This window comes from Erinaceus europaeus, chromosome 10 (assembly GCF_950295315.1).
Source record: "Erinaceus europaeus chromosome 10, mEriEur2.1, whole genome shotgun sequence".
NCBI lineage: Eukaryota > Metazoa > Chordata > Mammalia > Eulipotyphla > Erinaceidae > Erinaceus > Erinaceus europaeus.
Window position 1 is genome coordinate 112,693,130 of NC_080171.1, and position 27,682 is coordinate 112,720,811.

General features: G+C 42.5%; 1 protein-coding gene and 1 long non-coding RNA gene across 2 annotated transcripts in view; both read left to right on the forward strand.

The window, feature by feature from the left end:
- Positions 1-27,682, forward strand: part of LOC132540788 (uncharacterized) — a 496,709-nt gene that overhangs the window by 53,577 nt on the left and 415,450 nt on the right. The gene's annotated exons all lie outside the window — the stretch shown is intronic.
- The window catches only part of SHC3 (SHC adaptor protein 3), a 134,305-nt gene continuing 127,502 nt past the window's right edge, over positions 20,880-27,682 (forward strand). Inside the window, exon 1 of the mRNA XM_060200541.1 lies at positions 20,880-23,165. Within this exon, the coding sequence (XP_060056524.1) occupies positions 22,710-23,165 (456 nt within the window). The 5' untranslated portion in view covers positions 20,880-22,709. The remainder of the gene's footprint in view (positions 23,166-27,682) is intronic.

Consider the following 27,682-nt stretch of genomic DNA (forward strand, 5'->3'; position numbering starts at 1 on the left):
GGCTTCTGTAACTGCTTCTCTGCTGGACCTGGGCATTAATCAGTCAATCTATACCCTCATACTGTTTCTGTTTTTCCTTAGTGGGGTAGGGATCTGAAGAGGTGAGGTTCCAGGAAACATTGTGAGGTCATCTTACAATGCCACTTAAATGAAAACATGAGAGCATTTGACTTACACAAAAAAATCACTGAAATGATAGTGTGTTTCCTGACTTGTCCCAGATGAGTTTCTTGAGTTGACTGGCAGATGACTCACAGGAAAAAAGGAGGGGAGGTCTCCCACTTGGAGACTCTTCACAGGTATCCTGGTGCTACCCACCCCAAACCCCATTACTTGGGTATCCTGGCACTGGCTAGATCACAATGCTCCAGTTTTTTCTTCTTGCCAGCTTTGGGACAGATGTGCTGTGCTGTATACAGCCAGAGGGGTAGGTCTGGATAAGCAGAGCCTCTCATTCTCAGGGGCATGACAACTTACAGTGACAGGTGATGCTAATCCAGGACTAGATCTGGAAGAGATGTAGGTGAGAGATTTAGTCCCACTAGCTGACTACCTGTGTATAGTAGTGTAGCCAAATTAGAGTTGGTGAAGTTGGATGAGTTTTCCTGCCTCAGTCTTAGATGCTTCAGACATATCTACCTGTGCTGGGTTCCTGCTGGAGTGGTAGATCACAGAGGTCATGACACAGGGACTAAATACCTTGCCACTAGGGACAAAGAAGCAACTGCAAAGAGCTAAAGAGTGTGAGCTAGTGTCCTAGATCATGTGTTACTGTCCCATCAACTCATAAAACAGAGTCAGAGATAAAGTTAAGGATCCTGAGATACCGAGAATAGATATAAAATCCAAGGTATAGGTAACTACAGTCAACATTCAGGATACCACTCCAGACTCTTTTTTTTTTGTTGTTGTCGTTGCTGAGCTATGCCATAATTCTGGAGACCTCTGCAGCCTGGCTTCACCTTGTCTCCTATCCACTGCACATGCATGTTATCTACTCGGGGAGGGGAGTTCATCTACCCACCCACCTCCTTAAGGAGGCAAGTTGAATGTCACTTCCTGCGGGATTGGATGACACTTCAAGGGTGGATTAAAGGCTCTTTGGGCCCAGAGGTCCCCTAGATATTGACATAATTACCTGTTCCCTGAATGTTTGCTTTTTGGTATTGCCTCTATCCACCTCCTCACTGAATGTCCAGTGTGCAAGTGGCAGATCTGAGGGAAAAAACATTCATAGTACATAATTGCTAGATGAATGAATGTCTGAGTCTAGCAGAAGATCAAATATACCTGTATGTTTTGGGAGCTTCTGATTGTGAATTTAGGAATGTGAATTTGGAGAAATAGAATGACGTGTGATGTTTAAACTCCAAGTGTATGGGGCCCATGTCCCTTTGGCTAAATCACAACCCATGTAAACATATTACCAAAGGGCTTATTTTTTTATGAGACAGAGGGAGAATCAGAGAGAAAGTATTGCTATTTCAATTATGATATTCTATTTGTTTTATATATTTTGGTTTTATGTATTGCTGAGGATGAAACCCAGCAATATCTTGAAAATCATAGGTAATAATTGTAGTGTGGTAACAAACTACAATAACTACTGTCTACATATATCCTTTATTGGAGTACTAAAGGCCAATTAGAGACTCTGTCCTTACATTGGAGTTTCATTGACTGTAGGTTAAGAACCCTGTTTACTTAAGACAATCTATCTGGGGAGAAAGGTGGGCTGGTGTTTGTTTCCCCCAGTATTAAAAAGTTCATCACACATTATCTCAGCAAAGAATTGAGGAGAGAGCATGATTATTCAGGCACTATAAACTTTTACTCACATGTTAGGGCATGAGAGAAAGAGAGAGAGAGAGACAAAGAAGGAGTAAAGAAAAAGGACCAAGTTAACACTTAGATGATGGTCCCTGGGCTGAGAGGGAGCTCTCACAGATTCCAGCTTTTAAAACCCAAGCCCCGCCTCCACCTTTCCAAGCCACACCTGTAACCACTCTTACTTTCTGGGCGGTACTTTACCCCTCAACAAATCCATTAATAAGGTTTAGTATTCACAGTGTCATTAAGTGAAAGGAGATGAAGTAACATAATTTTATGCATATGTAAAAATACAGTGAGAACAAGAGTTGACTGAAGATTACTAGTGGTTTGGTTTTGTTCTTTATGTGTGTCTGTAATTCAGTTGCTTAAGTTAATCTTCCCAGAACCCTGATATTCCTGTTGTATGAGAATACTGTGATGCCTTGTGCCTCATTTGCCTTTTTTTAAAAATATATTTTATTTTTTATTTTACTGAGAGAGAGATACAGAGAAAGACACAGAGAAAGACAGAGAGAGAGATACAGAGAGAGAGATACAGAGAGAGAGAGATACAGAGAGAGAGAGAGAGATACAGAGAAAGACACAGAGAGAAAGACCAGAGCACTGTTCAGCTCTGGCTTACGGTGGTGTTGGGGATTGAACCTGGGATCTCAGAGCCTCAGGCATAAGAATCTGTTTGCAGACCTATTCTACTGTCTCTCCAACTTCCTCATCAGTCATGAGACTGTGTGGGCACACCCTGTCACTGGAGCATAGTAGGTGGCATTTCTTCATGCCTTCCTCTTTCTTCATGATAAAGTCTCTGGAGCTTTCTACCAAATTACGTGACTTATTTAATTTATGATGTGATTTAATGCATCAATTCATTTTTTATCCATTTTTTTTCAGTTGACTATTCATGGGTCATTTCCTGAAATGCCAATGAATTTTTGTGTCTGTGCAAGGCAGAATGAAGATAATAAAGATATGCGGATGAGTATCTAGGAGCATCTTTGCTCTTGGGAGACCTCACAGCCTCCTCAGTAGAGGGATATGTTGACTGAAAAATATTGCATTAGTCAGTCTCCACTCTCCCAGGGTGATGTTTGAATAACATCACCCCCTGACCCAAAGATTGGCTATGCCACTTGATCTGACCATTGAAATGTGAGTAGCACAGTCATGGGTTACTGACAGGAAGGCCAGTACAAGTGTTTCCACAAGTATAACACAAGGTTATGGGCACAGAAACTTCTCTGCTGAGTCCCCAAGAGAAGATGGCAGTGTTCTCTAACACAGCTAAATGGACCCAGGATACATGTAGAGAGAACAGTAAATGTGCCATGGGTCTTTTGTTTCCATGGTATGACCTAGTTCATCCTGCCAATAATCAAGTCAACCAAGTATATACATACAGTCACAGAAGGAAAAAAATTGATCTTCTTGAAACTGAAAGCATCATTTAATTTGCTATTCTTGACCTGGCATGTTTAAATAAATAAACTTTTCCTATTAAGGGGTAGATGTTACTCAGATAGCTAACTCAAACTTTGTAGTTTTCTAGACTTCATATATTCTGTAATCTTATCTGTTCACAGTGCTGTATAGTAGTCTATAAACATAATTTCAAATGTTTGTACTCAGTCTATAGGACATCTATAAATTCCAGGTTTAATCTCCCTCCATTTCCTCATGTTTGCTGGGCCACGAGGGCTTTTAGGCAAGTTAACAACAACAACAAAACAGACAAACAAACAAAACTGGAAGTTCTCTTCATTTGCAGTTTTTACCTCTCTCAGTCAGTGACATTCTATTTTCATAATATTTATTTATTATGGGTGATTTAATTAACAAGATTATAGGATAAGAAGGGTACAATTCCAAATAATTTCCCCCACCTGAGTTCTGTATCCCAGCCCCTCCATTGGAAGGTTCCTTATTCTTTATCCCTCTGGGAGTATGGACTAAAATTCTTCATGGGGTACAGAAGGTGGAAAGTCTGGCTTCTGTAATTGCCTCTTTGCTGGACATAGGCATTGACAGATTGATCCATACCCCCAGCCTGGCTCTGTCTTTCAGTGAGATAGGGCTCTAGGGAGGTGAGGTTCCAGGATACATTGGTGAGGTCCTCTGCCCAGGGAAGTCAGGATCAATGGGGCTTACAGTTATCAGTACTTATATATTTTCCTCATATTTGGGAGCTACTCTCTGTCTTGATCCAGATCTCTAGTCCAAGTCCCAACTCTGACACCATCTTCCCAGACAATGCATTTAGCCCCAATTGTATGTTAGCTATTGGGCTCAGGCAAAAACTACTAAAGTCATGAGCCCCTTGGAACCACCTGAAATAGACTTCCTAGCTTCTTCCAACATGAAGACCCTTAGTTCCATCTGCTCTATTCTTACCTTTAGGTTCCTGGTTATTAAACAGTTTATCCTGTTTCATATTTTACCACTTTTCAGCCACCAGGTTGCAAACACTATCAGGATGCTATTCTGACTTCCCTGGGCAGACGACCTCACTAATGTATCCTAGGGCCCCACTAGAGCAAGTTAATTTTTTACTATCCCCTCCCCACCCCAACACCATGGCTTACATGGTCAGCATATACCCTAAAATTATTAATCATCACCTCACCTTCCTTTGTGTGCTACTATGGTATAAAAAAGAAATTCCATCAGAACTTGGGGCCCAGAACTTGTAGTTTGAGCTAATTCTAGCTCAGCACCAATAAACTCAGTTTTCATGTTTCTCTGTTGTCGTGGCTTTTGTTCACTGACTCCTCGTTTACAGTAGCATCAATAATGGTTTTCTCTTTTTTAAATCAGAATTTGTTTTTTCCCCCCTGTTTTCAGAATAGACACAATATTGAATTGATGAATGGATCAGAACGATACTTGCATTCTCTATACTAAGTCTTATTATTTCTTTATATACTTAGTTAAGACTGTTCCCTGACTTGTGATGACTTATATAATTTAAAAATCCTTATCCCCCTTTGAAAATCACTGTACTAAGTCAAATAGAAACTGTATTCTAATGACATTTCTATTAATCTCTGTTGACTTTTTTCCAGTCAAGTTCTTTTATTCATACTTGACAGTCAACATATATCTTTTACATTTTTAAAAAGATTTTGTTTATTAATGAGAAAGATAAGAGGAGAGAGAAAGAGCCAGTTATCACCCTGGTACATGTACTGCTGGGGCTTGAACTCAGGACCTCATGCTTGAGAGTTTATCCACTGAGCCATCTCCCAGATCACATCTTTTACATTTTTTATATTTATTTATTTATTTTCCCTTTTGTTGCCCTTGACAACAAAATAATACAAATAATATTATAATAAAATAATATCATTTTATTGTTGTTGTAGTTATTGTTATTGATGTCGTCATTTTTAGATAGGACAGAGAGAAATGGATAGAAGAGGGGAAGATACAGAGGGGGAGAGAAAGACACCTGCAGACCTGCTTCACTGCTTGTGAAGCGAACTCCCCACAGGTGGGGTGCCGGGGGCTCGAACCGGAATCCTTACGCTGGTCCTTCCCCTTTGTGCCATGTGTGCTTAACCCACCGCGCTACCACCCAACTCCCTACATTTTTTTTAAAACCTTTTTTTTAAATTAAATTTCTTTTTTTATATTTATTTATTCCCTTTTGTTGCCCTTGTTGTTTTATTGTTGTAGTTATTATTGTTGTTGTCGTTGTTGGATAGGACAGAGAGAAATGGAGAGAGGAGGGGAAGACAGAGAGGAGGAGAGAAAGATAGACACTTGCAGACCTGCTTCACCACTTGTGAAGCGACTCCCTTGCAGGTGGGGAGCCCGGGTTCGAACCGGGATCCTTATGCCGGTCCTTGTGCTTTGCGCCACCTGCGTTTAACCCACTGAGCTACAGCCCAACTCCCTACTCCCTACATTTTTATACTTAAGTAAAAAGGAAGTTAGGCATCAGAAAGGAAAAAAAAAATGCTTCCAATGAGGATAGATATTATTCTGACAAATTGTTATTCTCAAATGTGTTTAAATAGTTTATATATTTTAAGTATTTTTATCAATAAATTATAATACTTAAATGATGTTTTTATTCCTAAAATTTCATTTGAAAATCTAAATTTTAAAGTCTATTCCCTCTGGAAATACCTCTGATTAAGTGTTTAATTCAGGGATGGAAATGCCAGGCAAAGCTAACCTATAATCACAAATAGATTGTATTAAATGGTGACATGTAGATTCAGGGTAGAAAATGGTCATGTATAACATTACAAGTTATTATAGTAATATAATATGTAGTAATATATCATACAGTATAGTAATATAACATATAATATTCACATAATATTAAATTATCCATGTACGGTGTTATAGATTACCATATCATTACAGATTATTGTCAATTAGTTCTCTGTTATTTTCATCTTCTGAAAGAGTGTTCTTTTTAAAATATTATTTATTTATTTATTCCTTTTTGTTGCTCTTGTTTTATTGTTGTAGTTATTACTGTTGTTGTTATTGATGTTGTCATTGTTGATAGGACTGAGAGAAATGGAGAGAGGAGGGGAAGCCAGAGAGGGGGAGAGAAAGATAGATACCTGCAGACCTTCTTCACTGCCTGTGAAGTGACTCCCCTGCAGGTGGGGAGCCGGGGGCTCAAACCGGGATCCTTACACCGGTCCTTGCATTTTGTGCAAAAGAGTGTTCTTGGGAGTCGGGCTGTAGCGCAGCGGGTTAAGCGCAGGTGGCGCAAAGCACAAGGACCGGCATAAGGATCCCGGTTTGAACCCCGGCTCCCCACCTGCAGGGGAGTCGCTTCACAGGTGGTGAAGCAGGTCTACAGGTGTCTTTCTCTCCTCCTCTCTGTCTTCCCCTCCTCTCTCCATTTCTCTCTGTCCTATCCAACAATGACAACAACAATAATAACTACAACAATAAAACAACAAGGGCAACAAAAGGGAATAAATAAATAAAATAAATATAAAAAAATAAAAATAAAAAGAGTGTTCTTAGGCCAAGCTAGAAGTAGTTGTACTTAAATTTGTGGTAATTATTTTTTTTGCCTCCAGGGTTATTGCTGGGGCTTGGTGCCTGCACCATGAATCCACTGCTCCTGGAGGCTACCCCCCCCTTTTTATGTTGCCCTTGTTGTTTCATCTTTGTTGTGGCTATTATTGTTGTTGTTACTGATGTCATTATTGTTGGATAAAACAGAGAAATGGAGAGAGGAGAAGACAAAGAGGGGGAAAGAAAGATAGACACCTGCAGACCTGCTTCACCACTTGTGAAGCGACTCCCCTGCAGGTGGGGAGCCGGGGGCTGGAACCGGGATCCTTGCTCGGGTCCTTGCTCTGGTCTTGCCCTTGTGCTTCAGGCCATGTGCGTTTAACCCACTGCGCTACTGCCCAACCTCCTGCAGTAACTATTTAAACCTACTATGCTGTGCTGGTTTCCTAAAACCTGTGAGGAGAATCATGGAGATCAGTAAAGCTTGTAATATTAAGTAGTTCATACAAAAAAAAAATGAACTTTTTGTTCAAAAAAATTAACTTTTATAGTAGGTAATAACCGATTAATACTGAACTCGTGTTCTTATAAACTGCTGAGTGGATTATTTTGCTCAGTGTTTCACTTTTGTGACCATCATTCCCCATTTGTAGACTACAAACATCCTTTCTCTCCAGAACAATTAACTTCATCTTTGTTTTCCATCTTTACTGTTGAGATATGTAAGCCCTAAAAGGAGATCTGTTCTAAAAGGAAAAGTTTTCTGATCTCAGATTTCTTGACAGTTGTTGTTAGCAGAAATTCTATTGATTTTACCTAAAGGCTCCAAGTTTAGAAACCATGTCTGGTTGGTTGCTAACAGGTGCCTAGTAAGTAATGTTTCAGGCATTTCCTTTTACCACAACTCCTCCCTCCCCCTTCAGGCAGAAGTATGAAGAGTGTCAAAGAATCATAATGGCAGCCCACAGGCATTAAGATTATGCAAAATGTATATTTGTAACTCCAGTCTCTGGCTACTTCCCTGAAGGGCTTGTGCACAGTAGAGTGACCTGAATATTTCCTGAGGCATCAGAGAATTGCACTTAACTAATGACATTCATACAAAGACTATTGTAATCAGAGGTTCAACATATTCTTGATGTCTCTCATACCTTGAAAGTAAGTCATGCTTTAACAATTGTTTCTATTGTGTTTACCTAAAAAACATCTTTGATCTTTCTGTTTCTTTTGATGTGTTTATCTGTAAATATTCTGCCTTGAGTTCTGATCACAGGCACACATGACAGAGATGCTGTCCCACCAGACTCTTAAAGTCACTGAAGTTATTTTCTCTCAACCCTTAAAGCATCAGATTTCAGGGTCCTGGCATCTGGCTAAGGTTCTCCCACCCATGTATAAGCCATAAAGATCTTTTACTACAAAGCTTTGTCAGATGGTATTCCTTTGTTATTGCACCAAAGGGAAAGATTCTGGAGTGGGGGTGGGGAGGGCTCAAGTCCTGGAACATGATGGCAGAGGAGGACCCAGAAGGGGTTGAATTGTTATGTGGAAAACTGAAAAATGTTACCCGTGTACAGACTACTGTACTTTATTGTTGAATGTAAATCATTAATCCCCCTAATAAATAGAGAGAGAGAGAGAGAGAGAGAGAGAAAGAAAAGAAAATCTTTGTCCAAGAACTTCTAAAACTCCAGAGTTCACCTTTTTCCGGGGCCAGTTTTAGAACTCACAGTTATTCTCTCTTTTTTTCAACTAAGATTGCAGATACTATATTCACTAGCTAGCTCTCTATTCCACTCCATCCCAACTCAGAGAACACTGCTGTTAGCAGTTGCTGAACTACTGGTTGGGTATGATACCTCATCTGAAGAACAAATGCTTTTTGTTTCTGGAGAGAAATTTTGCCAAGTAGAAAGAGTATTTTGCAATGACTTAAGCCCTGGCACTACATGGGAGGTGCTGTGGCATTGTAGGAAGCTCCGGGCTATAACTCCCCCCACCCCAAGCATCTTAGAACAATGAAGATTTGTAAGTCACAAATCTTAAAAAAAAAAAAACAAAAAAAAAAAACAAAATGAATTGAAATCCTAAATTGTAATATCCCTGTGAGAATCAGCATAGGAATGATTTCACACAAAATTGTATTTAGCTTCTGTTTTTGTAAAATATTTATTTATTAAATAATGAAAGGGACAAAGAACTAGAGCATCACTCTGGGACATGCAGTGCTGAACTTAGAACCCCGTGTTTCAGGATCCAATGCCCTGACCATTGTGTAACCTTCCAGCCTGCTAACTTCCATTTTTCAAAACGTATTTCCAGAGTTTTCTTTATATGAACTTCTACTTGGCACCTTCATGTAATGCTGTGGATCAAACTTAGGCCTCACTGATGATGCTTAGTGAAATAAGTAAAGAGATGAAAGACAATTACCAGATAGTCTCACTCATATGTGGAATCTAGAGATCTGATTTACATGAACTTGCCAAAAACCAAACCAACACAAACAAACAAACAAGAACAGAAGCAAGCGAACTGCTTGTAAGTCTTATGAGAACTATGGTGATTAACTTTGGGAGGGTGGAGATACAGAGCTTCAGTGGTAGGTGTGGTGTGGAATTGTACATTATAATCTTACAGTCTTGTAACAACTATTAATGACAACAACAACAACAAAAACCAACTTAGGCCTCACACATACAAGGTATGCACTCTACTCACTCCCTAATCCTCAATGATTTTTCCAAAGCCAGCCTTTGGGGCCATAATTTGAGTATCTGCATAAAAGTCATCTATTCAAAAATATTTACAATTTAAGACTTTTAGTAAATTTACAGGATTGTGCAGCCACAACTCTAATTTAGTTCTAAAACGTTCCCAGAAGGTGTCCTGTGCCCACCAAAAGGAGATCGATTGTCAGTCTACCCCACTCTCACCCCACCGAGGTAGCCACTAATCTGCTTTCCATTGGGAGACATTTGTCTTGTCTGAACATTTCTTGTAGATGGTTTTATACTGGTGACCTAGCTTCTTTTTGTCTCTACATTGTGGCTTTGGGGTCATTGGTATTGCAGAGTGTATCAAGGCAGTTCCTTTGAATTTCTGCAGATTTGCATTTCATTTACCAGTTGATGGACATTTCAATTGTTCCCACTGTTTGGCTGTGGTTAACGATAATCTTATGAACACTGTTGCATAAGTCTTCTGAGGACATGTGTTTTTATTTATCTTGAGGGCATTCCAAAAATGTGGAATTGCCTAGAAGATAACTAAATCTATCTTGTAAGAAAGTGCCAAATTGTTTTCCCCAAGTAACCACGTTGTTTTGTATTCATAGCACATTGTTTCCATGATTGAGTTGCACACACTTCTGTAGTAGCGAATGCTAATGTCCTGCCTGAGGGTGGACCGGCCTCCCGCGTTGTTACCAGGAGTGACCCAAATTTTGTGCACCTATTGTTGGAGGGCTTCACGAGTTCTAGATGCTTGGCAGGAGAGAAGCTAGTCTCAGTCTTCTTTCTGTTTCCAGACCCCAGCAGAAACATTCTTAAATTATTACATGGAGGGAGTCGGGCGGTAGCACAGTGGGTTAAGCGCACGTGGCGCAAAGCTCAAGGACCAGCAGAAGGATCCCCGTTCGAGCCCCGGGCTCCTCACCTGCAGGGGAGTCGCTTCACAGGTGGTGAAGCAGGTCTGCAGGTGTATGTCTGTCTCTCCCCCTCTCTGTCTTCCCCTCCTCTCTCCATTACTCTCTGTCCTATCCAACAATGATGACATCAAGAACAACAATAATAACTACAACAATAAAACAACTAGGGCAACAAAAGGGAAAATAAATAAATAAAAAAAAGTTAAAAAAATTATTACATGGAATCAGTCGATATTTGGGAATTGATAAAAACATCCACATGTTCACTTTCATTCTCCAGTTTTCCTGATAGGAATAGGCAGGTTAGGGTCAGACAGAGGCCCTGCGGAAAGGGCTTCCTGAACAAGATGTCCACACCCCATTAGAACAAAAACTATTATGGGATTGACTATGGATTATAATATACCCACCATGCAAATGAGGCAGCCTGGAATGACCAACCGCTGCCGCCTGACTACAGGGACCAATAGCAGAAGGGGATTGGTCTGCTCTTGTTTATGTCCACCAACAACCTATAGAAGTGTTTGGCCCTGGGAAGCTGGGGTCACTGGCTCTCTGTGGTATCCTGAAAGCTTAAGCATCTCTGCTCCTTTCTCTCCTGCAAATGATGCTCAGCTTGCCCTGCTTACAGTATTCCATGCGTTTGGGCTTCCCAAAGAGAACTGTAACACTCCACTGGACCTGGGAACCTGCATTCCTTCCTGATGCCCATCAGGGCTTCCCTAAGAGAGTGGGAATCTGCATCCCTTGCTACAGAGATGGCATATTTTGGTTAGATTAAACATTCAGTGTTTACAGTTTTGATCATACAAATATTACTGCGATGAACCACACAGTACAGTGCTATTATATTTCCTTTTCCACCACGATTCCTTTTATTTCCTGACAGATTACCATTTGGGACAGGGGTAGATAGTGAAAAAGATGGTTAGGTCTTCTCTTCAAAGGAACATGAATAGGATAATTGTCTAGTACAACTTTTTAAGTAAATTGTCATCTATAACCACCTGTGCTCACTAGTTCTATATTCTTTTTTTTAAAAAAGATTTAAAATAATTATTTATTCCTTATGCCAGTCCTTGTGCTTCACACCATGTGCACTTAACCCACTGTACTACTGCCTTCCCCCCCCAAATTTATTTATTATGAGAAATGAAAGAAGAGAAAGAACCAGACATCACTCTGGTACATGTGCTGCTGGGGATTGAACTCAAAACCTCATGCTTGAGAGTCCATTGCCTTATCCACTGCACCACCTTCCAGATCACTAGTTCTATATTCTTTAGGTCAGACAATGTTTACTTTCAGTGCTTGGTAATCCTCTAGTAGAGACCCTCAGACTCTCTTCCTTTTCCTTATTTAGACAGTGGGAAGATTGTGAGCTCTGAAGCCCAGCCCAAGGATGGAGGAGACAGTTCTGTGTCAGGTAAAAAAGAAGGGAGAAGGGTGAGGGGGCCGCAATGCTGCCTGCCTGCCACTGTTGGCTGCACGCCCTTTTGCAAAAGAATAAACACCTTCTTCAACTCCTTATGTTTTGTCTGGTCAAGTAATTTTAATTGGATGTTATTTACATCACTAGTATAATGGTTATGCAAAGAGGCTCTCATGCCTGAAGCTCCAAAGTCCTAGGTTCAGTCCCCTGCACCATCATAAGCCAGAGCTGAGCAGTGCTCTGGTAATGAATGAAAGAAAGAAAGAGAAAGAAAGAGAGAAAGAAAGAGTGGTTACCTGTTGTCACTTAGAATTAATACAGCCTCCAAGCCCACCAGGATGCTGAACCGCCTCATTCTGTAAGAGTTCCCATCCCTGAGATGTGCTTTTGGGGCCTTCTGCCTACTCATGTGGAGACCTCCTTTAGCACCCGGGGACCAGTGCTCATTCTGGACTTCTCCTTCCCTTGACTTTGAATTGGATTATTTTTCCTGAACCACCATCCCTTCCTCTTATGTGTGTGCCTTGTTGGGTATTAGGAAACACATCCTAGTAGATGCCTGGGAGAAGATACAGTATTTTCTGAAACTCAAAATATTTAAAACAGTCTTGTTCCACCTTCACCATTAAGTGATTATTTTACTGCTATAAATGTCTAGTTTCTTGCAGTTAGGAGTCGGTGGAGGGAGGTGGGGGTGGGGAGCTGGGTCAGAAGATAGAGCTGGGAGTGGGGCTCAGTGGGTTAAGCGCACATGCCGCCAAGCGCAAGGACTGACTAAGGATGACATCAGTAATAACTACAATAATAAAACTACAAGGACAACAAAAGGGAATAAATAAATATAAAAAAATAAAAAATAAATTAAATAAAATAAGATATCTCAAAGAAATAATGTTTACAGTACATCTAAGACCTAAGCTTTATCTTCTTTTTTTAAAATATTCATTTACTTATTCTCTTGTATTGCCCTAGTTGTTTTATTGTTGTAGTTATTATTGTTGTCATCGTTGTTGGTTAGGACAGAGAGAAATGGAGAGAGGAGGGGAAGGCAGAGAGGGGGAGAGAAAGACAGATACCTGCAGACCTGCTTCACTGCCTGTGAAGCGACTCCCCTGTAGGTGGGTAGCTGGGGGCTCAAACCGGGATCCTTACACTGCTCCTTGCGTTTTGCGCCACCCGCGCTTAACCTGCTGTGTTACCACCCAACTCCCTGAGATATATATATTTTTAAGTTTAATTTATTCAGGGCCAGGTGGCGGCACGCCTGGTTAAGCACACACATTACAATGCACAAGGACCCGGGTTCAAGCTCCTGGTCCCCACCAGCAGGGGGAAATATTCATGGTGGATGCTGGTGTCTCTCTGTCTATCTCCCTCTCCCTCTCCCATCTCAATTTCTGTCTCAATCAAATGAATAAAATTAAAAACATTTTAAAAAGTTTTATTTATTTGTGTTAAGAGGAAAAAAAACAGACATACACAGAGATGGAGATGTAAAATGAGAGAACAGAGCACAAGTCTGGCATCTACCATAGCTGGAATGAAACTCAGCATGTGAGCATGCATGAATCCTGCGGTTTACCTGCTGAGTCACCTTCCTGGCTGCCAGGATATTTTTAATGTTTTAAAATATTTTCTTCTCTCTGCATAGTCTGTTAACTCCAAGTTTCTTTCTTTAAAAAAATATTTATTTATTTTAGTGAAGGAGAGAGACAGAAAGGGGGGGGGGGCAGACCATGGCTCAGCTCTGGTTTATAATGGTGCTGGGGACTGAACCTCAAACCTTGGAGCATCAAGCATGAAAGACTTTTTTTCAAAAAAAATTTTTTTTATTGACACCAGGGTTATCACTTGGGCTCAGTGCCGACACTACAAACCCCTACTCCCGACAGCCACTTTTTCTATTGTTTTCTCTCTCTTTTTTTTAAAATTATATTTATTTATTTATTTATTTATTTTCCCTTTTGTTGCCCTTTTTATTGTTGTTGTAGTTATTATTGTTATTGATGTCATCGTTGTTAGGACAGAGAGAAATGGAGAGAGGAGGGGAAGACAGAGAGGGGGAGAGAAAGACACCTGCAGACCTGCTTCACCGCCTGTGAAGCGACTCTCATGCAGGTGGGGAGCCGGGGGCTTGATGTTTTCTCTTTCTATTTTATTTTTATTTGACAAAACAGAGAGAAATTGAGAGCGGAGGGGAGATAGAAAGGGAGAGAGAAAGCTAGAAACCCACTTCGTTGCTTGTGAAGTGTCCCCTCTGCAGATGGGGAGCGGGGGCTTGAACCTGGATCCTTGCTCGTAGTGGTAAGTGCAGTTAGCTGAGGGCACCAACACCTGGTTCCTGCATGAAAATCTCCCAGTGAGTCTCCATCTGAGGACTCTGGAACACAATGTGACTGTGGGAGGCTGAAATGGGAAAACACAACAGCTTTTTATGATTTATTTTTCAAAGAGCTGCTGAAATAGTGGAGTACTTCTGGGACACCATGTCTTCTTCCAAGGGCCCTATGTGGTTGTTACTGAGTCTCCACAATAAAGAGAATAAGAGTATAATTAGTATGCATAAATAGTACACTAACAAATCATATAGGTATGTTAGGATCTATATTGATAATTACATGTTAAAACTGACATCATACATCTGTGTGAAAGAGAAATAGCATATAAAATTGATATTTGTTTTAATTTTGTTTTATTTGTATTTTTACCTCCAGGGTTATAGCTGGAGCTTGGTGCCTGCACTAGGAATCCACTCTTCCTGTAGACATTTTTTGGATAGTACAGAGTGAAACTGAGAGGGGTGGGGGAGACAGAGAAGGAGAAAGAAAGAGAAAGACAGACACCTGCAGACCTGCTTCATCACTTTTAAGGCAACCCACCTCCAGGGCTTGAACCAGGATCCTTGTGTGGGTCCTTATGCTTTGTACTATGTGTGCTTAATCCAGTGCATTGCCACCTGATATTTACATAAATATTATATAACTATAGGCCGTATAATTACTGTATATGATTACCTATAAATCATAGCACATAATTATATAAAAAGAACTTACAATGAAGGTGTATCAACATTATGCTAACATAGGCTAGATAAGTATACTATAACATAATTATATGCAATTTATAATGTAGAACATACTAGATTATATAAATAATGACACATACTGCATTATATATACATATGCATATATGCGCACATAGGCTAAATTGTTTTTAGGAAAGATAAAAATGGTTGACATTTGACAACTGTAGTAAAAGACCCATACAGAGTGTGGTAGAAACTAAGAAGTAAAGTGCCAGAACTATACTGTGAATCCAGATGGATGAGTGCGAGGTCCAAAGCTTGATCTCTGTGTGAAGGGAAGTGTGATAAGAATCTGCATTTGGCCAAGTCCACAGACAGACAGCCTCACATCAAGGTTTGGGAAAAATCTTACCACTTTTGGTTTGAAGCCAACCAGTCAGAATGAAGGAAGACTATGTTCCCCTCTGCACCAATACAAGACTCATAGGCCCTTAATAAGAATCTTACAATTATGAAAACTGCAAAGATGACCAAGATCCGCAGGTGGTGAGGTTGCAGTGAAGGTAATCTATTCTTAGGTGCTGCTGTTGTCAGTGAAAACGAATAAAGGACACAGGGACACCGAAGAAACAATGCCAACCATGAACTCTGAGCGCTTCCATTTCTCTTGTGGTTTATATTGAGAAGGGGTTCAATGATAGAAGCAAGCCAGATGTGCCAAGGCTGTCATTATAGCCAGAGCCCACAGAACTGACAGATTAGAAGCGACCCAAGTGTCCAGTGATGGGAAATGAGAGTTTCTCAACTCCAGAGAACATTATTCAGCTGTGAGAAATATTTGTGGAGATTATCAAAATGAAATGTCTCTAAAATTAGATCTTTCAGAGACAAATTGAGAAACAAAATCATTCCTATACAAAACTAGATGCACTTTTGGTTATGGAATCGATGCGGTTACAGAATCCGTGGATATTTCTCTCTCTCTCTCTCTCTCTCTCTCACTTTCTTTTTGCCTCCAGGGTTATTTCTGGGGCTCAGTGCTTGCACTATGAATCCACTGCTCCTGTGACCATTTTTTTGATAGGACTGAGAGAAATTGAGAGGGAGCAGGAGGTGGAGGGGTGGGGGGAGAGAAAGATAGACACCTGCAGACCTGCTTCACTACTTGTGAAGCGACCCCCTCTCCCAGGTGGGGAACTGGGGCCTCAAACCAGGATCCTTGCTCCAGTCCTTGTGCTTCATACTATGTGTGCGTAACATCCAGTGTGCTACTGCCCGCCCCCCCTGAATATTTTTCTAAATACATTCTTTCTTCAAGAGAAACTATAATTTGTTTTTACAGATGAAGTAAAGATCTTATCTATTTTAATTGAGTAACTAGTTTCTGTATGAGGTAGCCTTTCAGATGTTCTACAGAGTACAAATTCTTGTGACTCCAATATTTTTGTTCCTCTGAGGTTTGTCACTGGAATTAGAATATCGTTTAGAAAGAACTGTTTTCCTAGTAATGTTTCCCACTGTGTCTGTGGTGAGAGTGTATTCAAGTATTTCTCTTCTGTCTTCATTAAATTTTTAAAAATTATCTTTATTGATTGGATAGAGACAGCCAGAAATCTAGAGGGTAGAGGGAGATAGAGAAGGGGAAAAAGAGAGAGACATCTGCAGCCCTGCTTCACCACTCTTGAAGCATTACCCTTCCAGGTGGAGACTGGGGTCTTGAACCCAGGTACTTGTGAAAGTATAACATCTGTGTACAACTGGGTGTGCCAGCACTGGATACCTTTCCCTCCCCTTTGTACTAATCCTCCCCCATTCTTCATGCCAGGCTATCCCTGGATATTCCTATTTATTTATTTATTCATTTAATTATTTTTATCACAGTAGAGACAGAAATAGAACAAAACAAGGAGAGAGAGATAGAGAGACAGAGAGAGACCTGCAGGTTGCTCATGAAGCCCCCACCAACTGGGTCTCCCCCCCATCCCTGGCAGGGGCTTAAACCTGGGTCCTTACACCTTGTAACTTGGGCATTTTATTTCTTGTACCACTGACTGACCCCTGTCTATGGGTTTTCCTTTTTCTGTACTGAGTCTGTGATGACCTGTCAGCCCTCCCCAATTGCAGTAAATATATCTCCTACAGAGGCCGTGAGGAACATGTGTTTTGCCATCAGATCACCATGACAACGGTGTAAGCTGTGGTATTATTCTCCTTACACAGAGAATGTTCTTCCCGCTGAGGTGGGACTGAACAGTAGCAGAGCTTGGATCAGAACACCACCTTTGTGTGAGGTATCTGTGATTTCCTCCACTATCACTAACTAGCCAGATGACCTGGGAAAGTCACTCACTCTGTGACCTTGTGTCCTCATCTATAAAATCAGACATACAGGACAGGACCCTTGTAAAGGGCTCACCACAGGGTCTGGTCCAGTGAGGTGTTGCCTCAGAAAGTGCTTGGTCTCTTTAGAACTGTCTATTTTCTGCTTCACTTCAAATAATGGCACCTTGATCCTTCTCTCTCTTTGGAATGTGAGAAAGTTCACCGTTATGGCAATGGCGCTGTCATATTATGGACCCACCCTCTACTCTGGGTTTTTCTTTCTCATCTTCTGTTTTATCGCCATTCTCTAAACATACCCAACTCTTGCATCACTCATCTTGATTTCTCTGTATATTTCAGGCTAATACCCTATACCTTCCTTTTTGTTTCTTAGAGTTACAGGAAAGGGTAATTTATTATTATTATTATTTTTTATTTTTTATTTCCCCCCCCATGGCTATTGCTGGGGCTCAGTGCCTACACTACAAATCCACTGCTCCTGGAGGCTATTTTTCCCCCTTTGTTGCCCTTGTTGTTTATCGTCATTATTATTGTTGTTGATGTTACTGTCATTGTTGTTGGATAGGACAGAGAAATTGAGAGAGGAGGGGAAGACCGAGAGGGGGAGAGAAAGATAGACACCTGCAGACCTGCTTCACTGCTTGTGAAGCGGCCCCCCTGTAGGTGGGGGCCGGGGGCTCAAACCGGAATCCCTGCACCGGTCCTTGTGCTTCGTGCCATGTGCACTTAACCCACTGTGCTACTGGCTGACCCCTGAAAGGTTAACTTTTTAAATACATTTTATCACCATTCACTGAGTTGACACCATCCTATGACCAAAGGGTTACTTCTCTCTTATCTTTGATAAGTAGTTGTGATGGGTACTTGCCACTTCCATTGCCACCCAGCCCTCCTTTTTCTTTTCTGGTTAAGGCAGAAAGAAATTGAGAGGGGCAGGGAGAGATAGGCAGAGACACCTGCAGCACTGTTTTCACTACTCATGAAGTTTCTGCCCTGCAGGTGGAGATGGAAGCTTGAACCCAGGTCCTTGAGCATGATAATGTGTTTGCTTTACTGGATGGACCAACACCAAACTTCCCCTCCCTCCACCCCATGACTTTTAAGTGACAACTCTTACCCTTACTGTTCCTTGCTACTGGACATCTCTCCATGGAAGAGATGCATTTGCTCACATACGTCTAACCCAGCCTTTCCATTCACTGCCTGTTAGCTCCATTCTGATGGATAGAACCTCAAAGTCCAGAGAATTAGATGCATCATGCCACAACTTCTTCACACCAACTCTCCTGTTCCACTGACTGGTGTGGAGGGCAAGCAACTTTCCTGTCTACTCTCTCAGGCATTCGGCTATAGGGATCACTTTGCTGGAAGCCATCTTGGGGCAGCCCTGGCTACATGAGCAAGGGCCAAGGGACAGTATGCATGTACCAGGAAGACACTCAAGGTGTGTGTGTGTGTGTGTGTGTGTGTGTGTGTGTCTCCACATATTTCCAGTTACCCCTCTGCCCAGTTCTACTTTCCATGGAGAGTGGTCCCAAATAGCATCTTGCATCTCAAACTTGATCTCAGCTTCTGCCTCCAGACAAGTCAGCCTGTCTCTTTTTCCTTCATTATTGTTGCCATCTAGATCATTTTACTTCTCATTGTAACTGGCACCTGCCACCTTCTTTCCATCCCTGCTCTAATTTTCCTTCAAGATCCAACAATTTTTCACTTCTATTATGGATGACCTCTTTGTTAAGGAGTGCATCTAAAAATATACCAGGAAAACAAACCTGACTGTCACTCTGCCAAACCACTGTGGCTCCTCCTGTGTGTCCAATGGGGAAACAGCTGGTGGGGGGGTACTTGGGGGTTATCGCTAATAATCCTGCTTCCTCAAGCTCCCCACCAACCCAATTAATCTTCACAGGATTCCGGAACACACTGAGATCATTTGACCTTGAGCTGTTGCCCAAGTGTGCAGCTACCTGAGATGCCTTGTCCATTCTGTCCACCAGGATATCCCTCAAAACTCTGCTGGGGTATCATCTCCCTTCTGAAGCAGCCCCTGTTACCCACCCCCCAACTCACAGGCCAAGCTGTCAGCATGCTGCACTCTGAACAGCTTTTATATTTCACAATATGAAAGCATTTGTATAGCAGAATGGGCTATAATAGTGATTTTGAGGTTTCTAACTCTTTTTTTCTAGAATGAACCCTTTTAAGGGGCAAAGTCATCCTCCTGAATCCCAGCTCAAAGTATAAGTATATTCTCAGTAACATTGGGGGGAGGAGGCTTTGGAAATGGGGGAAGGCAGGGGGAGGGGCTCTCCCAAAACCTCCAGGAGGGAAAGCCCTCCCCATCTTCTGATCATTTCTGAGCCTGCAGTACTGAGGATAATAAATCTGTTATTTCAAACCACTGACATTGTGGTCATTTGTTACTGCAGCAATAAAAAAACCAATACAGTTATTAAACAGTTAACTTTAAAAAGAAAAAAAAATTCTGGTAAGGCGACCATATGTAGACTGCCTGTCTTTTTTGATTCTTAAACCTGATGTTAATAATAGTTTCGTCAACCCCCCATGCCCCACCCTGTTTTTCTTCTGTGTTCCTCATTGAAAATTTCATCTCTCGTTTATCTCTGTGTTGTCACAGACAGATAAACCAATTGCACAGGACTTTGGGGATACTATCTAAAATAAACAACAAGAGCCTCAAGGGTGTCCTTGGAGGGAGAGGCACAGGGTTGGTCTTGCTGCTTCTATTCTGGCACCTAGGTGTCTCTGGGGCTCTCTTCAGCTCTAAATGCAGGTGTAGCAGCTCCTGCCTGGTCTCCCCCTACCCCTGCTCCCCACCAGTGAGGTTATGCTGTCCTGCTGTGTCCTTTGAATTTGAATCACTTTCTTTGATCATATATTTGATTCTTACATTTAGAAAATTTACATCGCTATGTCTATTTTTAAATGACCAATTTCCCTTCCATTGCTTTAATATAATGAAAGAAAGAAAAAAAATTCTTGCTGGCTAAGGGGTTGGCTGTGTAGCTTTTTTTTCCTCCTTCCTCCATGGAGACTCAGAATGTGGTCTCTATTCCTTTCACACACACACACACACACACACACACACACACACACACACACACACACACACAGAATCAAGGCGAGGTGTCTATGTTTTGAATGTGCATTGACTGTACATTCATAATAAACGGGCACCGAATGCCACATTCATGGTGACTCCTTGATGTAAGTGAATGACTGAATGAAAATCTGCCCCCCCCCCCCCCCCCCCCCCGCTCACCTCCGAGAGCCAATCCTGATCACATTCATAGCACACCAGACCAATGCATCTTGAACCTCCTTAGAAATGAGCTTTACCCCCCTCTCCATGACAGCTGTCCTTTCTCTAGCATCTTTGTAGTCGGCTTGACTCTCCCCACCACCAGCCCTCCCACTGACGTTGGAGAGATCCTGCCTTTGATTGAAATGGAATCTTCCACTATTGAGCCAGCCTTTGTTGAATGAGTCATTGGGGCGGCTGCTCATTGGCTGAGGCCGCTGGAGCCGGGGGATTGCCTGGCGCAGGCTGCAGGGCCTTCTTCATTCACAGAAACACTGGCTCGCTCGCCGGCCCTTTCATTCACACAAACAGCATTTCATTCACATTTTGCTGTTTTTTGTCAGCTTCTAATGAAGACCACGGTTTGGGCATGATAGGGAATTTTCGCTTTAGATCTGGGGGTGCTTTCCTAGCCATGACAACCATCTCTGGGGTGTGTGTTTGCTGTTGCTATGCTAGAAAAGGGAAAGGGGGAAAAGGCGAGCCCTGCGGCTGCTCCGCTAAGTCTGCGGCCCTGGGAGGGCAGCCATCGTTGCTCTGCACTCCTGTCCAAGCAGCTGGCCTGGCCGGCCACCCGGAGTAACATGTGCTACACCCTGCTCCATAAGGCTCTGCATGTGTCACATGTCTAGTCGTGGGTGTGAGAAGACTCAGGGACCTCACACCGTGCGAGAGGTAAATGTATTGCTTGCACCCAAGTAATGGGGAAGCTTGGCCTGGGCACACCTGGATGCCTTGCAGGCCACTTCCATGCAAGCCTGGAAGAGCCCAAGCCAAAGGGGCTGCAGGATCTGAGCCTGCTGTTTTAAGGACTACCTGCTACCGCCTGTGAGGAAGGGGTGTACCTTTCCCTTGCAACCCTAGTTTGACTCCTGAAGAAGAAGAAAACATTGCTCTTCCTTCAGATTTCATGTGGAACCAGGACCACGTCATTGAATTTTTCCCCTTCCTTACTGCAAGGTTGAGGCAACCACGAAAGGGACATTGAGATGGTATTTGTAGTGTCTGAGGCGTCTTTCCAGAGCTTGAACATATGCCCTTGGATTAAAGCTTCAAGACAGCCCCTTTTTGGAATGGCTTTCTGGAGCCTGTTGCCATTCAGTGAAGAAACCTCTTTTGGAAGTAGGTATTCAACTGAACTCTGGCTGAGAATGACGGCTGTGAATTAGCAAGGAGGACTCTGGATTTGGCTCTGTGCAGAAGTTCATATGCAGATTTTTTTTTCTCAAAAAGCTGCGTTGCCACAAAGACACTTGTCATGGCTGCTGTGTTGATCTATAAAGAGAAAAAAAAGGAAAGAGAGAGAGAAATCTAGGAAATTGGCATTTTATGTTCATCTTGAAGTAAATATTCTTCATTTAGAGGGTGAAGGAAGCTATTTAACAATTCTTGCTTCTTTCCAAGTCAGAATTCAAGAGGATTTGATGAAGATCTTAGTCTGTTTTTTTTTTTTTAAATCATCCTTCGTCACATTTTATCTCCTCACTGGCAAAGGCTGTTGGACTCAGACAGCTGAGCTGAAGGGGGAGACAGGGCCTTCTCCCCCACCCCAGGCAGAATAATGGCTTTTTTTGAAAGAGCTTGTGCATCTGAAAGAACTTGGGACTGAGTGAGGAGTTGAAAAATCAAAGGTTGGAAGGAAATATTTGGGAAGGTAGATAAGGGAAAATTGAGAATTGATTGGCTCTATGGTGCTGTCAGTGGGTGTATGTGGTTTCTTTTTCTTTTCTTTTTCTTTCTTTTTTCTTGCTACAGGAAGTGATTTGCAGTGCTCACCGAACCTTTGTTGAGAAGGGTCTCCTCTCCGAGTGAGTCACTCCCTTTTTAAAAATTTTTCCGGTGAGCAGTCCCGAACAGCTGGGCGCGCTCATCAGAGGAAACTATGACTTCTGTACAGCTTAAGCGCAGCCCTGCGCAGCGATCTCCCGGCCCGGGAGCGAGGGGCTGTGGCCAAGCGGGTCTTTAACCGAGGGCGGGCAGGTGCGGTTGTCCTCGGGCGGGCTGTCCTGGGCCTCCGCCCTCCGCCCCCGGACCCCAGGGTGGCCTGCTATGCGCGGCAGCCAGTGCCGGGGTCGGCTCCAACAGCGCCCGGGCACATGCGACGAGCCCACGGAGGGGCATGCTTCCCCGCACCAAATACAACCGCTTCAGGAATGACTCGGTGACATCGGTCGATGACCTTCTGCACAACCTGTCCGTGAGCGGCGGCGGCGGCAAGGTCTCTGCCGCGCGCTCGGACCGGGCGGCGGCCCCCTACCTGGTGTCCCGGGAGGCGCTGTGCAAGGCGCCCGACGATGGCCCGAGCAGCCTGGGCCACCTGCTCCATAAGGTGTCCCACCTGAAACTCTCCAGTTCGGGCCTCCGTGGCCTGTCGTCGGCCGCCAGGGTCCGGGCGGGCGCGCGGCTCTCAGGGAGTTGCAGCGCCCCGAGTCTGGCCGCCCCGGACAGCTGCGCGCCCCGGGGCTCCTGCGGGCCGACCATGTGCGCCGCCAGGAAGGGTTGGTATGGCGAAGAGCCGCGCGCCCTGCACGCCAAGGAGCAGGTGCTGGGAGCTGGAGTCACCTACATCGTCAAGGTGGGTGCGGGCGCGGGCAGCCGGGGGTGGGGAAGGCAAGCAGGGGCTGTCCTAGCAGGCTGTCCTAGCCAGTTCAGCTGGCTGCAGCGGGTGCCCAGTTCCCTTCCACCAGAAGACTCTTTTTGACAATCACCTCTTTAGGCTTTGAAATTTCTCTTAGCTACTCTTAGTTGTACCACCTCTTTCCCCCCTTGTGTCAGCTTCGTGTCTCTTTCTACTTGGGTCCTAACCCTGAGAGATAGGAATGGGGCCTTCCTGGATGTAGAAAACTCTTGGATGCACTGCAGAGCAGCCCCTGTTACAACTGTATGTTGTGCCACGAGTTCTGCTAGTGGTGGTGGGGTGTTGGCTTTGCTATGAACCAGGCACATCCAGTCCCTAGGGAGCAGGTCAAATGGTACCATGATTGATTGAAGATGGGCTGAACTTCCTTAACCTGGCAAGGGTTGTGTGTATGGGTGTATTTATACAGCAGAGCAAAAGGAGAATGTGGCGTTGCCTTCCATACTAGTGGGCTAAAGGGATTGAAGGTGGGGGACCTGGATCCCCAGGCAAGAAAGGAGGCTTTTCCTTTCAAAGCGAAGCAATATAAAACCCTGGCCAATAGGGTCCACAGCATTCCTTCCTTATGTAAGTAAGCCACACAGGTATATGCTGCTTGTCCTGCAGCCACACACCAGCCACACACCACACACAGCTAGACAGACACTGGCCAGACCAGGGACCAGGGGTATATTTTAATGTGTTCACTCCAAAGCAGTCTTTTAACTTACAGAAATGGGACAGGTATCTATCACCGTGGTGTGGTCAATAACATTGATGACTGGAGGATGATCAGTTTCTTCATATGAATGACACAACACAGATAGTTTATTTAGCAGGCCACATCCACAGGAAGAAGGTTGTAGCCTGGAACCCAAATAGTAAAGGAACTAGTTATCTTCGCAAGTTATTCCTTTATAAAGAGGATTTGTGAAGGAACGTTTAAAATGGAACTTCTTTTCCTTTTTAGGCTACCAATTAATTTAATCTTCATCAGGAAGATTTTGAAAGTCGGTTAAATATATTTTATCAAAAGGGAACTAGGTCAGCCTGACACATAGACGTCTGCTTGAATTTCTTATGAAAGAAAATGTATATGATTCCTCTTATGGTCCTTTTTAAAATTACATAATGATGAGTCAAAAAAACAAATCACACAAAAATCCCTGGCAATGTGGAGGTTAAGTAGTGACAGAGGACTGTTGCTAGATTGTGTTAGTTTATTTGTTCTTTCAGTGCTGGTGCTGCTGGTGGTGGGAGCTTGTTTAAACTAGAGACATAGACATGGCAACACTTTTTCTTTCTGTAACGTTAAACATAGTCTTCAAATGGAGAATTACCCAAATTAGGCTTTTAAATTTTCTCTTAAAGATAATTTATTTTGCCCAAGGCTTTCTTGCTCTTTGGAAACCAAAGACTAACTTGCAAGTCTAAATGGTTGGATCTGGCTAAGGAATGAGTAACAAACAAAACCCAGTCAACTCTTTGTGGTTATTCAGTTTACAGTCTACCCCTCCAATCCTGTCCCTCACCCCAACACACACACACACACACACACACACACACACACACACACACACACACACACTCTCCCTCTCTCTCTGTCTCTCTGTCTCTCTGTCACACACACACACACACACTCTCCCTCTCTCTCTCTCTCTGTCTCTCTGTCTCTCTGTCACACACACACACACACACACACACACACACACACACACACACACACACACACACGTTTCTAGGAGCACTGAAACAAACGGCTAAGTCTGGCCAGGAGTCTTCTGAGTCTGTATGCAAGTCACTTTGTCAGGCTTCAACTAAAGGGTGTTGGTAACTTGGAGGTATTTAGTATGGCTGATTAGTTCTTGGTACTTTTCCAAGTCCATCCTTGGCTCTGAACTGTGGGTCGAGTGAACACAAGCTTAATCATCACTCCCTGCTTCTCTGAAGAAGTTTGGAATCACTTAGCAAAGGAGAGCAGATGCTAAGCACAGTGTCTCATATACACATTTGATTCTCATTAATCATCAGAAGGTTCTCAGTGAGAATTTCTGTGTATTGCCCATGCTGAGTTTCAAACAATACTTTCTCCTCCCCTTGAAATGCACAGACTTAAAAAAAAAACAAAACCTTACTGTTTAAAAATTTTTACTGAGGGGCAGGGTAGTGGCACACCAGGTTGAATGTATAGGTAGGTTACCATGGGCAAGGACTCACAGTTAACTCCCCCACCCGCAAGATTCCCCAACTGCAGGGGGGAAGCTTCAGGAGCAATGAAGCAATGTTGCAGGCGTCTTTTCTTACTTTACCTCTCCATCTCCTCTTCCCTCTCAATTTCCTTCTGCCCTATCAAATTAAGTAATAGTAAATTTAAAGTTATTATTGATTTAATGTTGGTTTACAAAACTGTAAGATTTCAGGAGAATTGTTTGATGTGAACTAGTATATACAACTCAGCCCAACCATGAACCATCAAATTTCTATGCCCCTTCTGCCCCCTCCTCATTCCACTCCCTTCGGTATTTGCCCCAACCACCCTCCTCCCCCCAAAATAAATAAAACAAAACAAAAAAAACCTACCTTATGGATATCATTCCCCCCTTTTTTTGTGAATAGTTGTATCTGTATCTTCCCTTTAAAGAGTTCTGGTAATGCAAATTGAGATAGCATAATGGTTATGCGAAAATAGTTTAAATGCTCAGGCTCTGGGTTTACAAGCTCAATGTCTGCAGTCACCAGAAGTCAGAGCTGAGCAGTGCTCTGGTTAAAAAAATAAAATACAGCAATTTTAAAGATTTCTGATATATAGAAGGAACACTCTTTGTAATCTGTACTCTGTACTGTGTATTGATAGCAAAAAATAGTTTAGAACTTGGGAAAGAATTTAATATTCTCTTTGATTTAAATTCATTTCTGAATTTAGGACACCTCCAATTTTCCAGTTTTCTGAAAAGCTCACATGGTGTCATTAATAGGTTTCTCCTATTAAGCTGTTCACAGATGGTGTTAGGCTATCTTACTCATGAGTTATTAATGAAACATATTTTAACTTGAACCTGTGCGTGTAGAAATCACAAAATACTGAGGTCGGGTGAGTTTGGATCATCTAGGAAGCATCTATTTACACAGAAGACTCTAATATTAATTAATGAGGTTTTATAAAAATTGCAAATGGGAAAAAAATCTTGGGTAGTGCCAGAATTCAGAGATCACAGAAGGCCCAGAGTATCCTTCAGGCCAGTGGTCTAGCTTGCTGTTGATAGCACCAGCTTACATAACCGAGCGGATCTCTGTCTTCTGCAACTCCGCATTTGTATTTATACTGAGTGGCCTGACTTGTAACCCTTCTACAACATCCAAGGTTGCTTACAACTTGACTTTTTCTTTGGGTGACATATCCATAAAGAGCTGGAAAATATGCCCTTGAGAGAAAAGAACAACCCAAAGCAGAGGAAATGGTATTTTTTCACTACATCTTCATGGAGAAACTACTTAAAATCGGGATTTGAAAGAATGAAAGACCAATATTAACTGTGCTTCCGTTGCCTTCAAATTCCCCCAGGGCCTTGGATGTTGTTAGTGGTCTGTAGCAAATTCCAAAAGCAGTCACTGGGTCTTGGACCAGGTCCACAGAGTGATGATTTCAGGAAGGGACTATAGACAGGAACAGGTAGGGGGCAACTCTTAAGGACAGCCACTGGCATGATGGAAGAGCCTTTTGAAGGCAAGTCTGACCTTGAACCACCTGACAGAAGACAGTGCTATGTGTCTATATCTGGGTTAGCTGTTAGCTCCAGGATGACCCTAAGAGAGTTGTGGTGGTTTTTTTTTTTTTTTTTTTTTTTTTTTTTTTTTTAACACTAGGGCATTCTTACCTACAGACTCAAAAAATATTATTAGATAGAAGACATAGGGCTAACTTAACTGAACAACAGGAATCAGGAGGCTCCAATGAAAAGCAGCTCCTTTGGGTGTTCACTGATCAGCATGACACTGAGTGAGGAGAGAAATACATGGTCCTTCTACGTGAACATGAACTTGGATGCCCCCTTGAACTGCACGACTGTTTGGGCAGTGTTGCGTATCTACTGCCAATCTAAGTTAGAAGTTACTTGCAGGAGATTTAAACTATTTCCTTGAACGCTTACTTCCTTGTTTTGCTTTTGAAATGAAGTCTTGTTTTTACAAGAATTCTCTAAAAATTGTTTTACTTCCCTTATTTGTGACTACGATGACACTTAGGGTGGCATAATTTACTTGCTTTATTTGTTCTGCTGCTTTTCATAGATTGTCTTTATAAATCACACTTCTTCTAAATTTACTCCTAATTGGTGTTTTTCACTTGTTCTAGTGCCTGTAAAATATCTTATGTCTTCTTTTTCTTACACTATATTCTTTTGATAAACCATGAGCAAAGGTTTTATTAGGAAGTCACCAGCAAATTCACTTCTAGTACAGTTCTAGTTCCTTGGGCG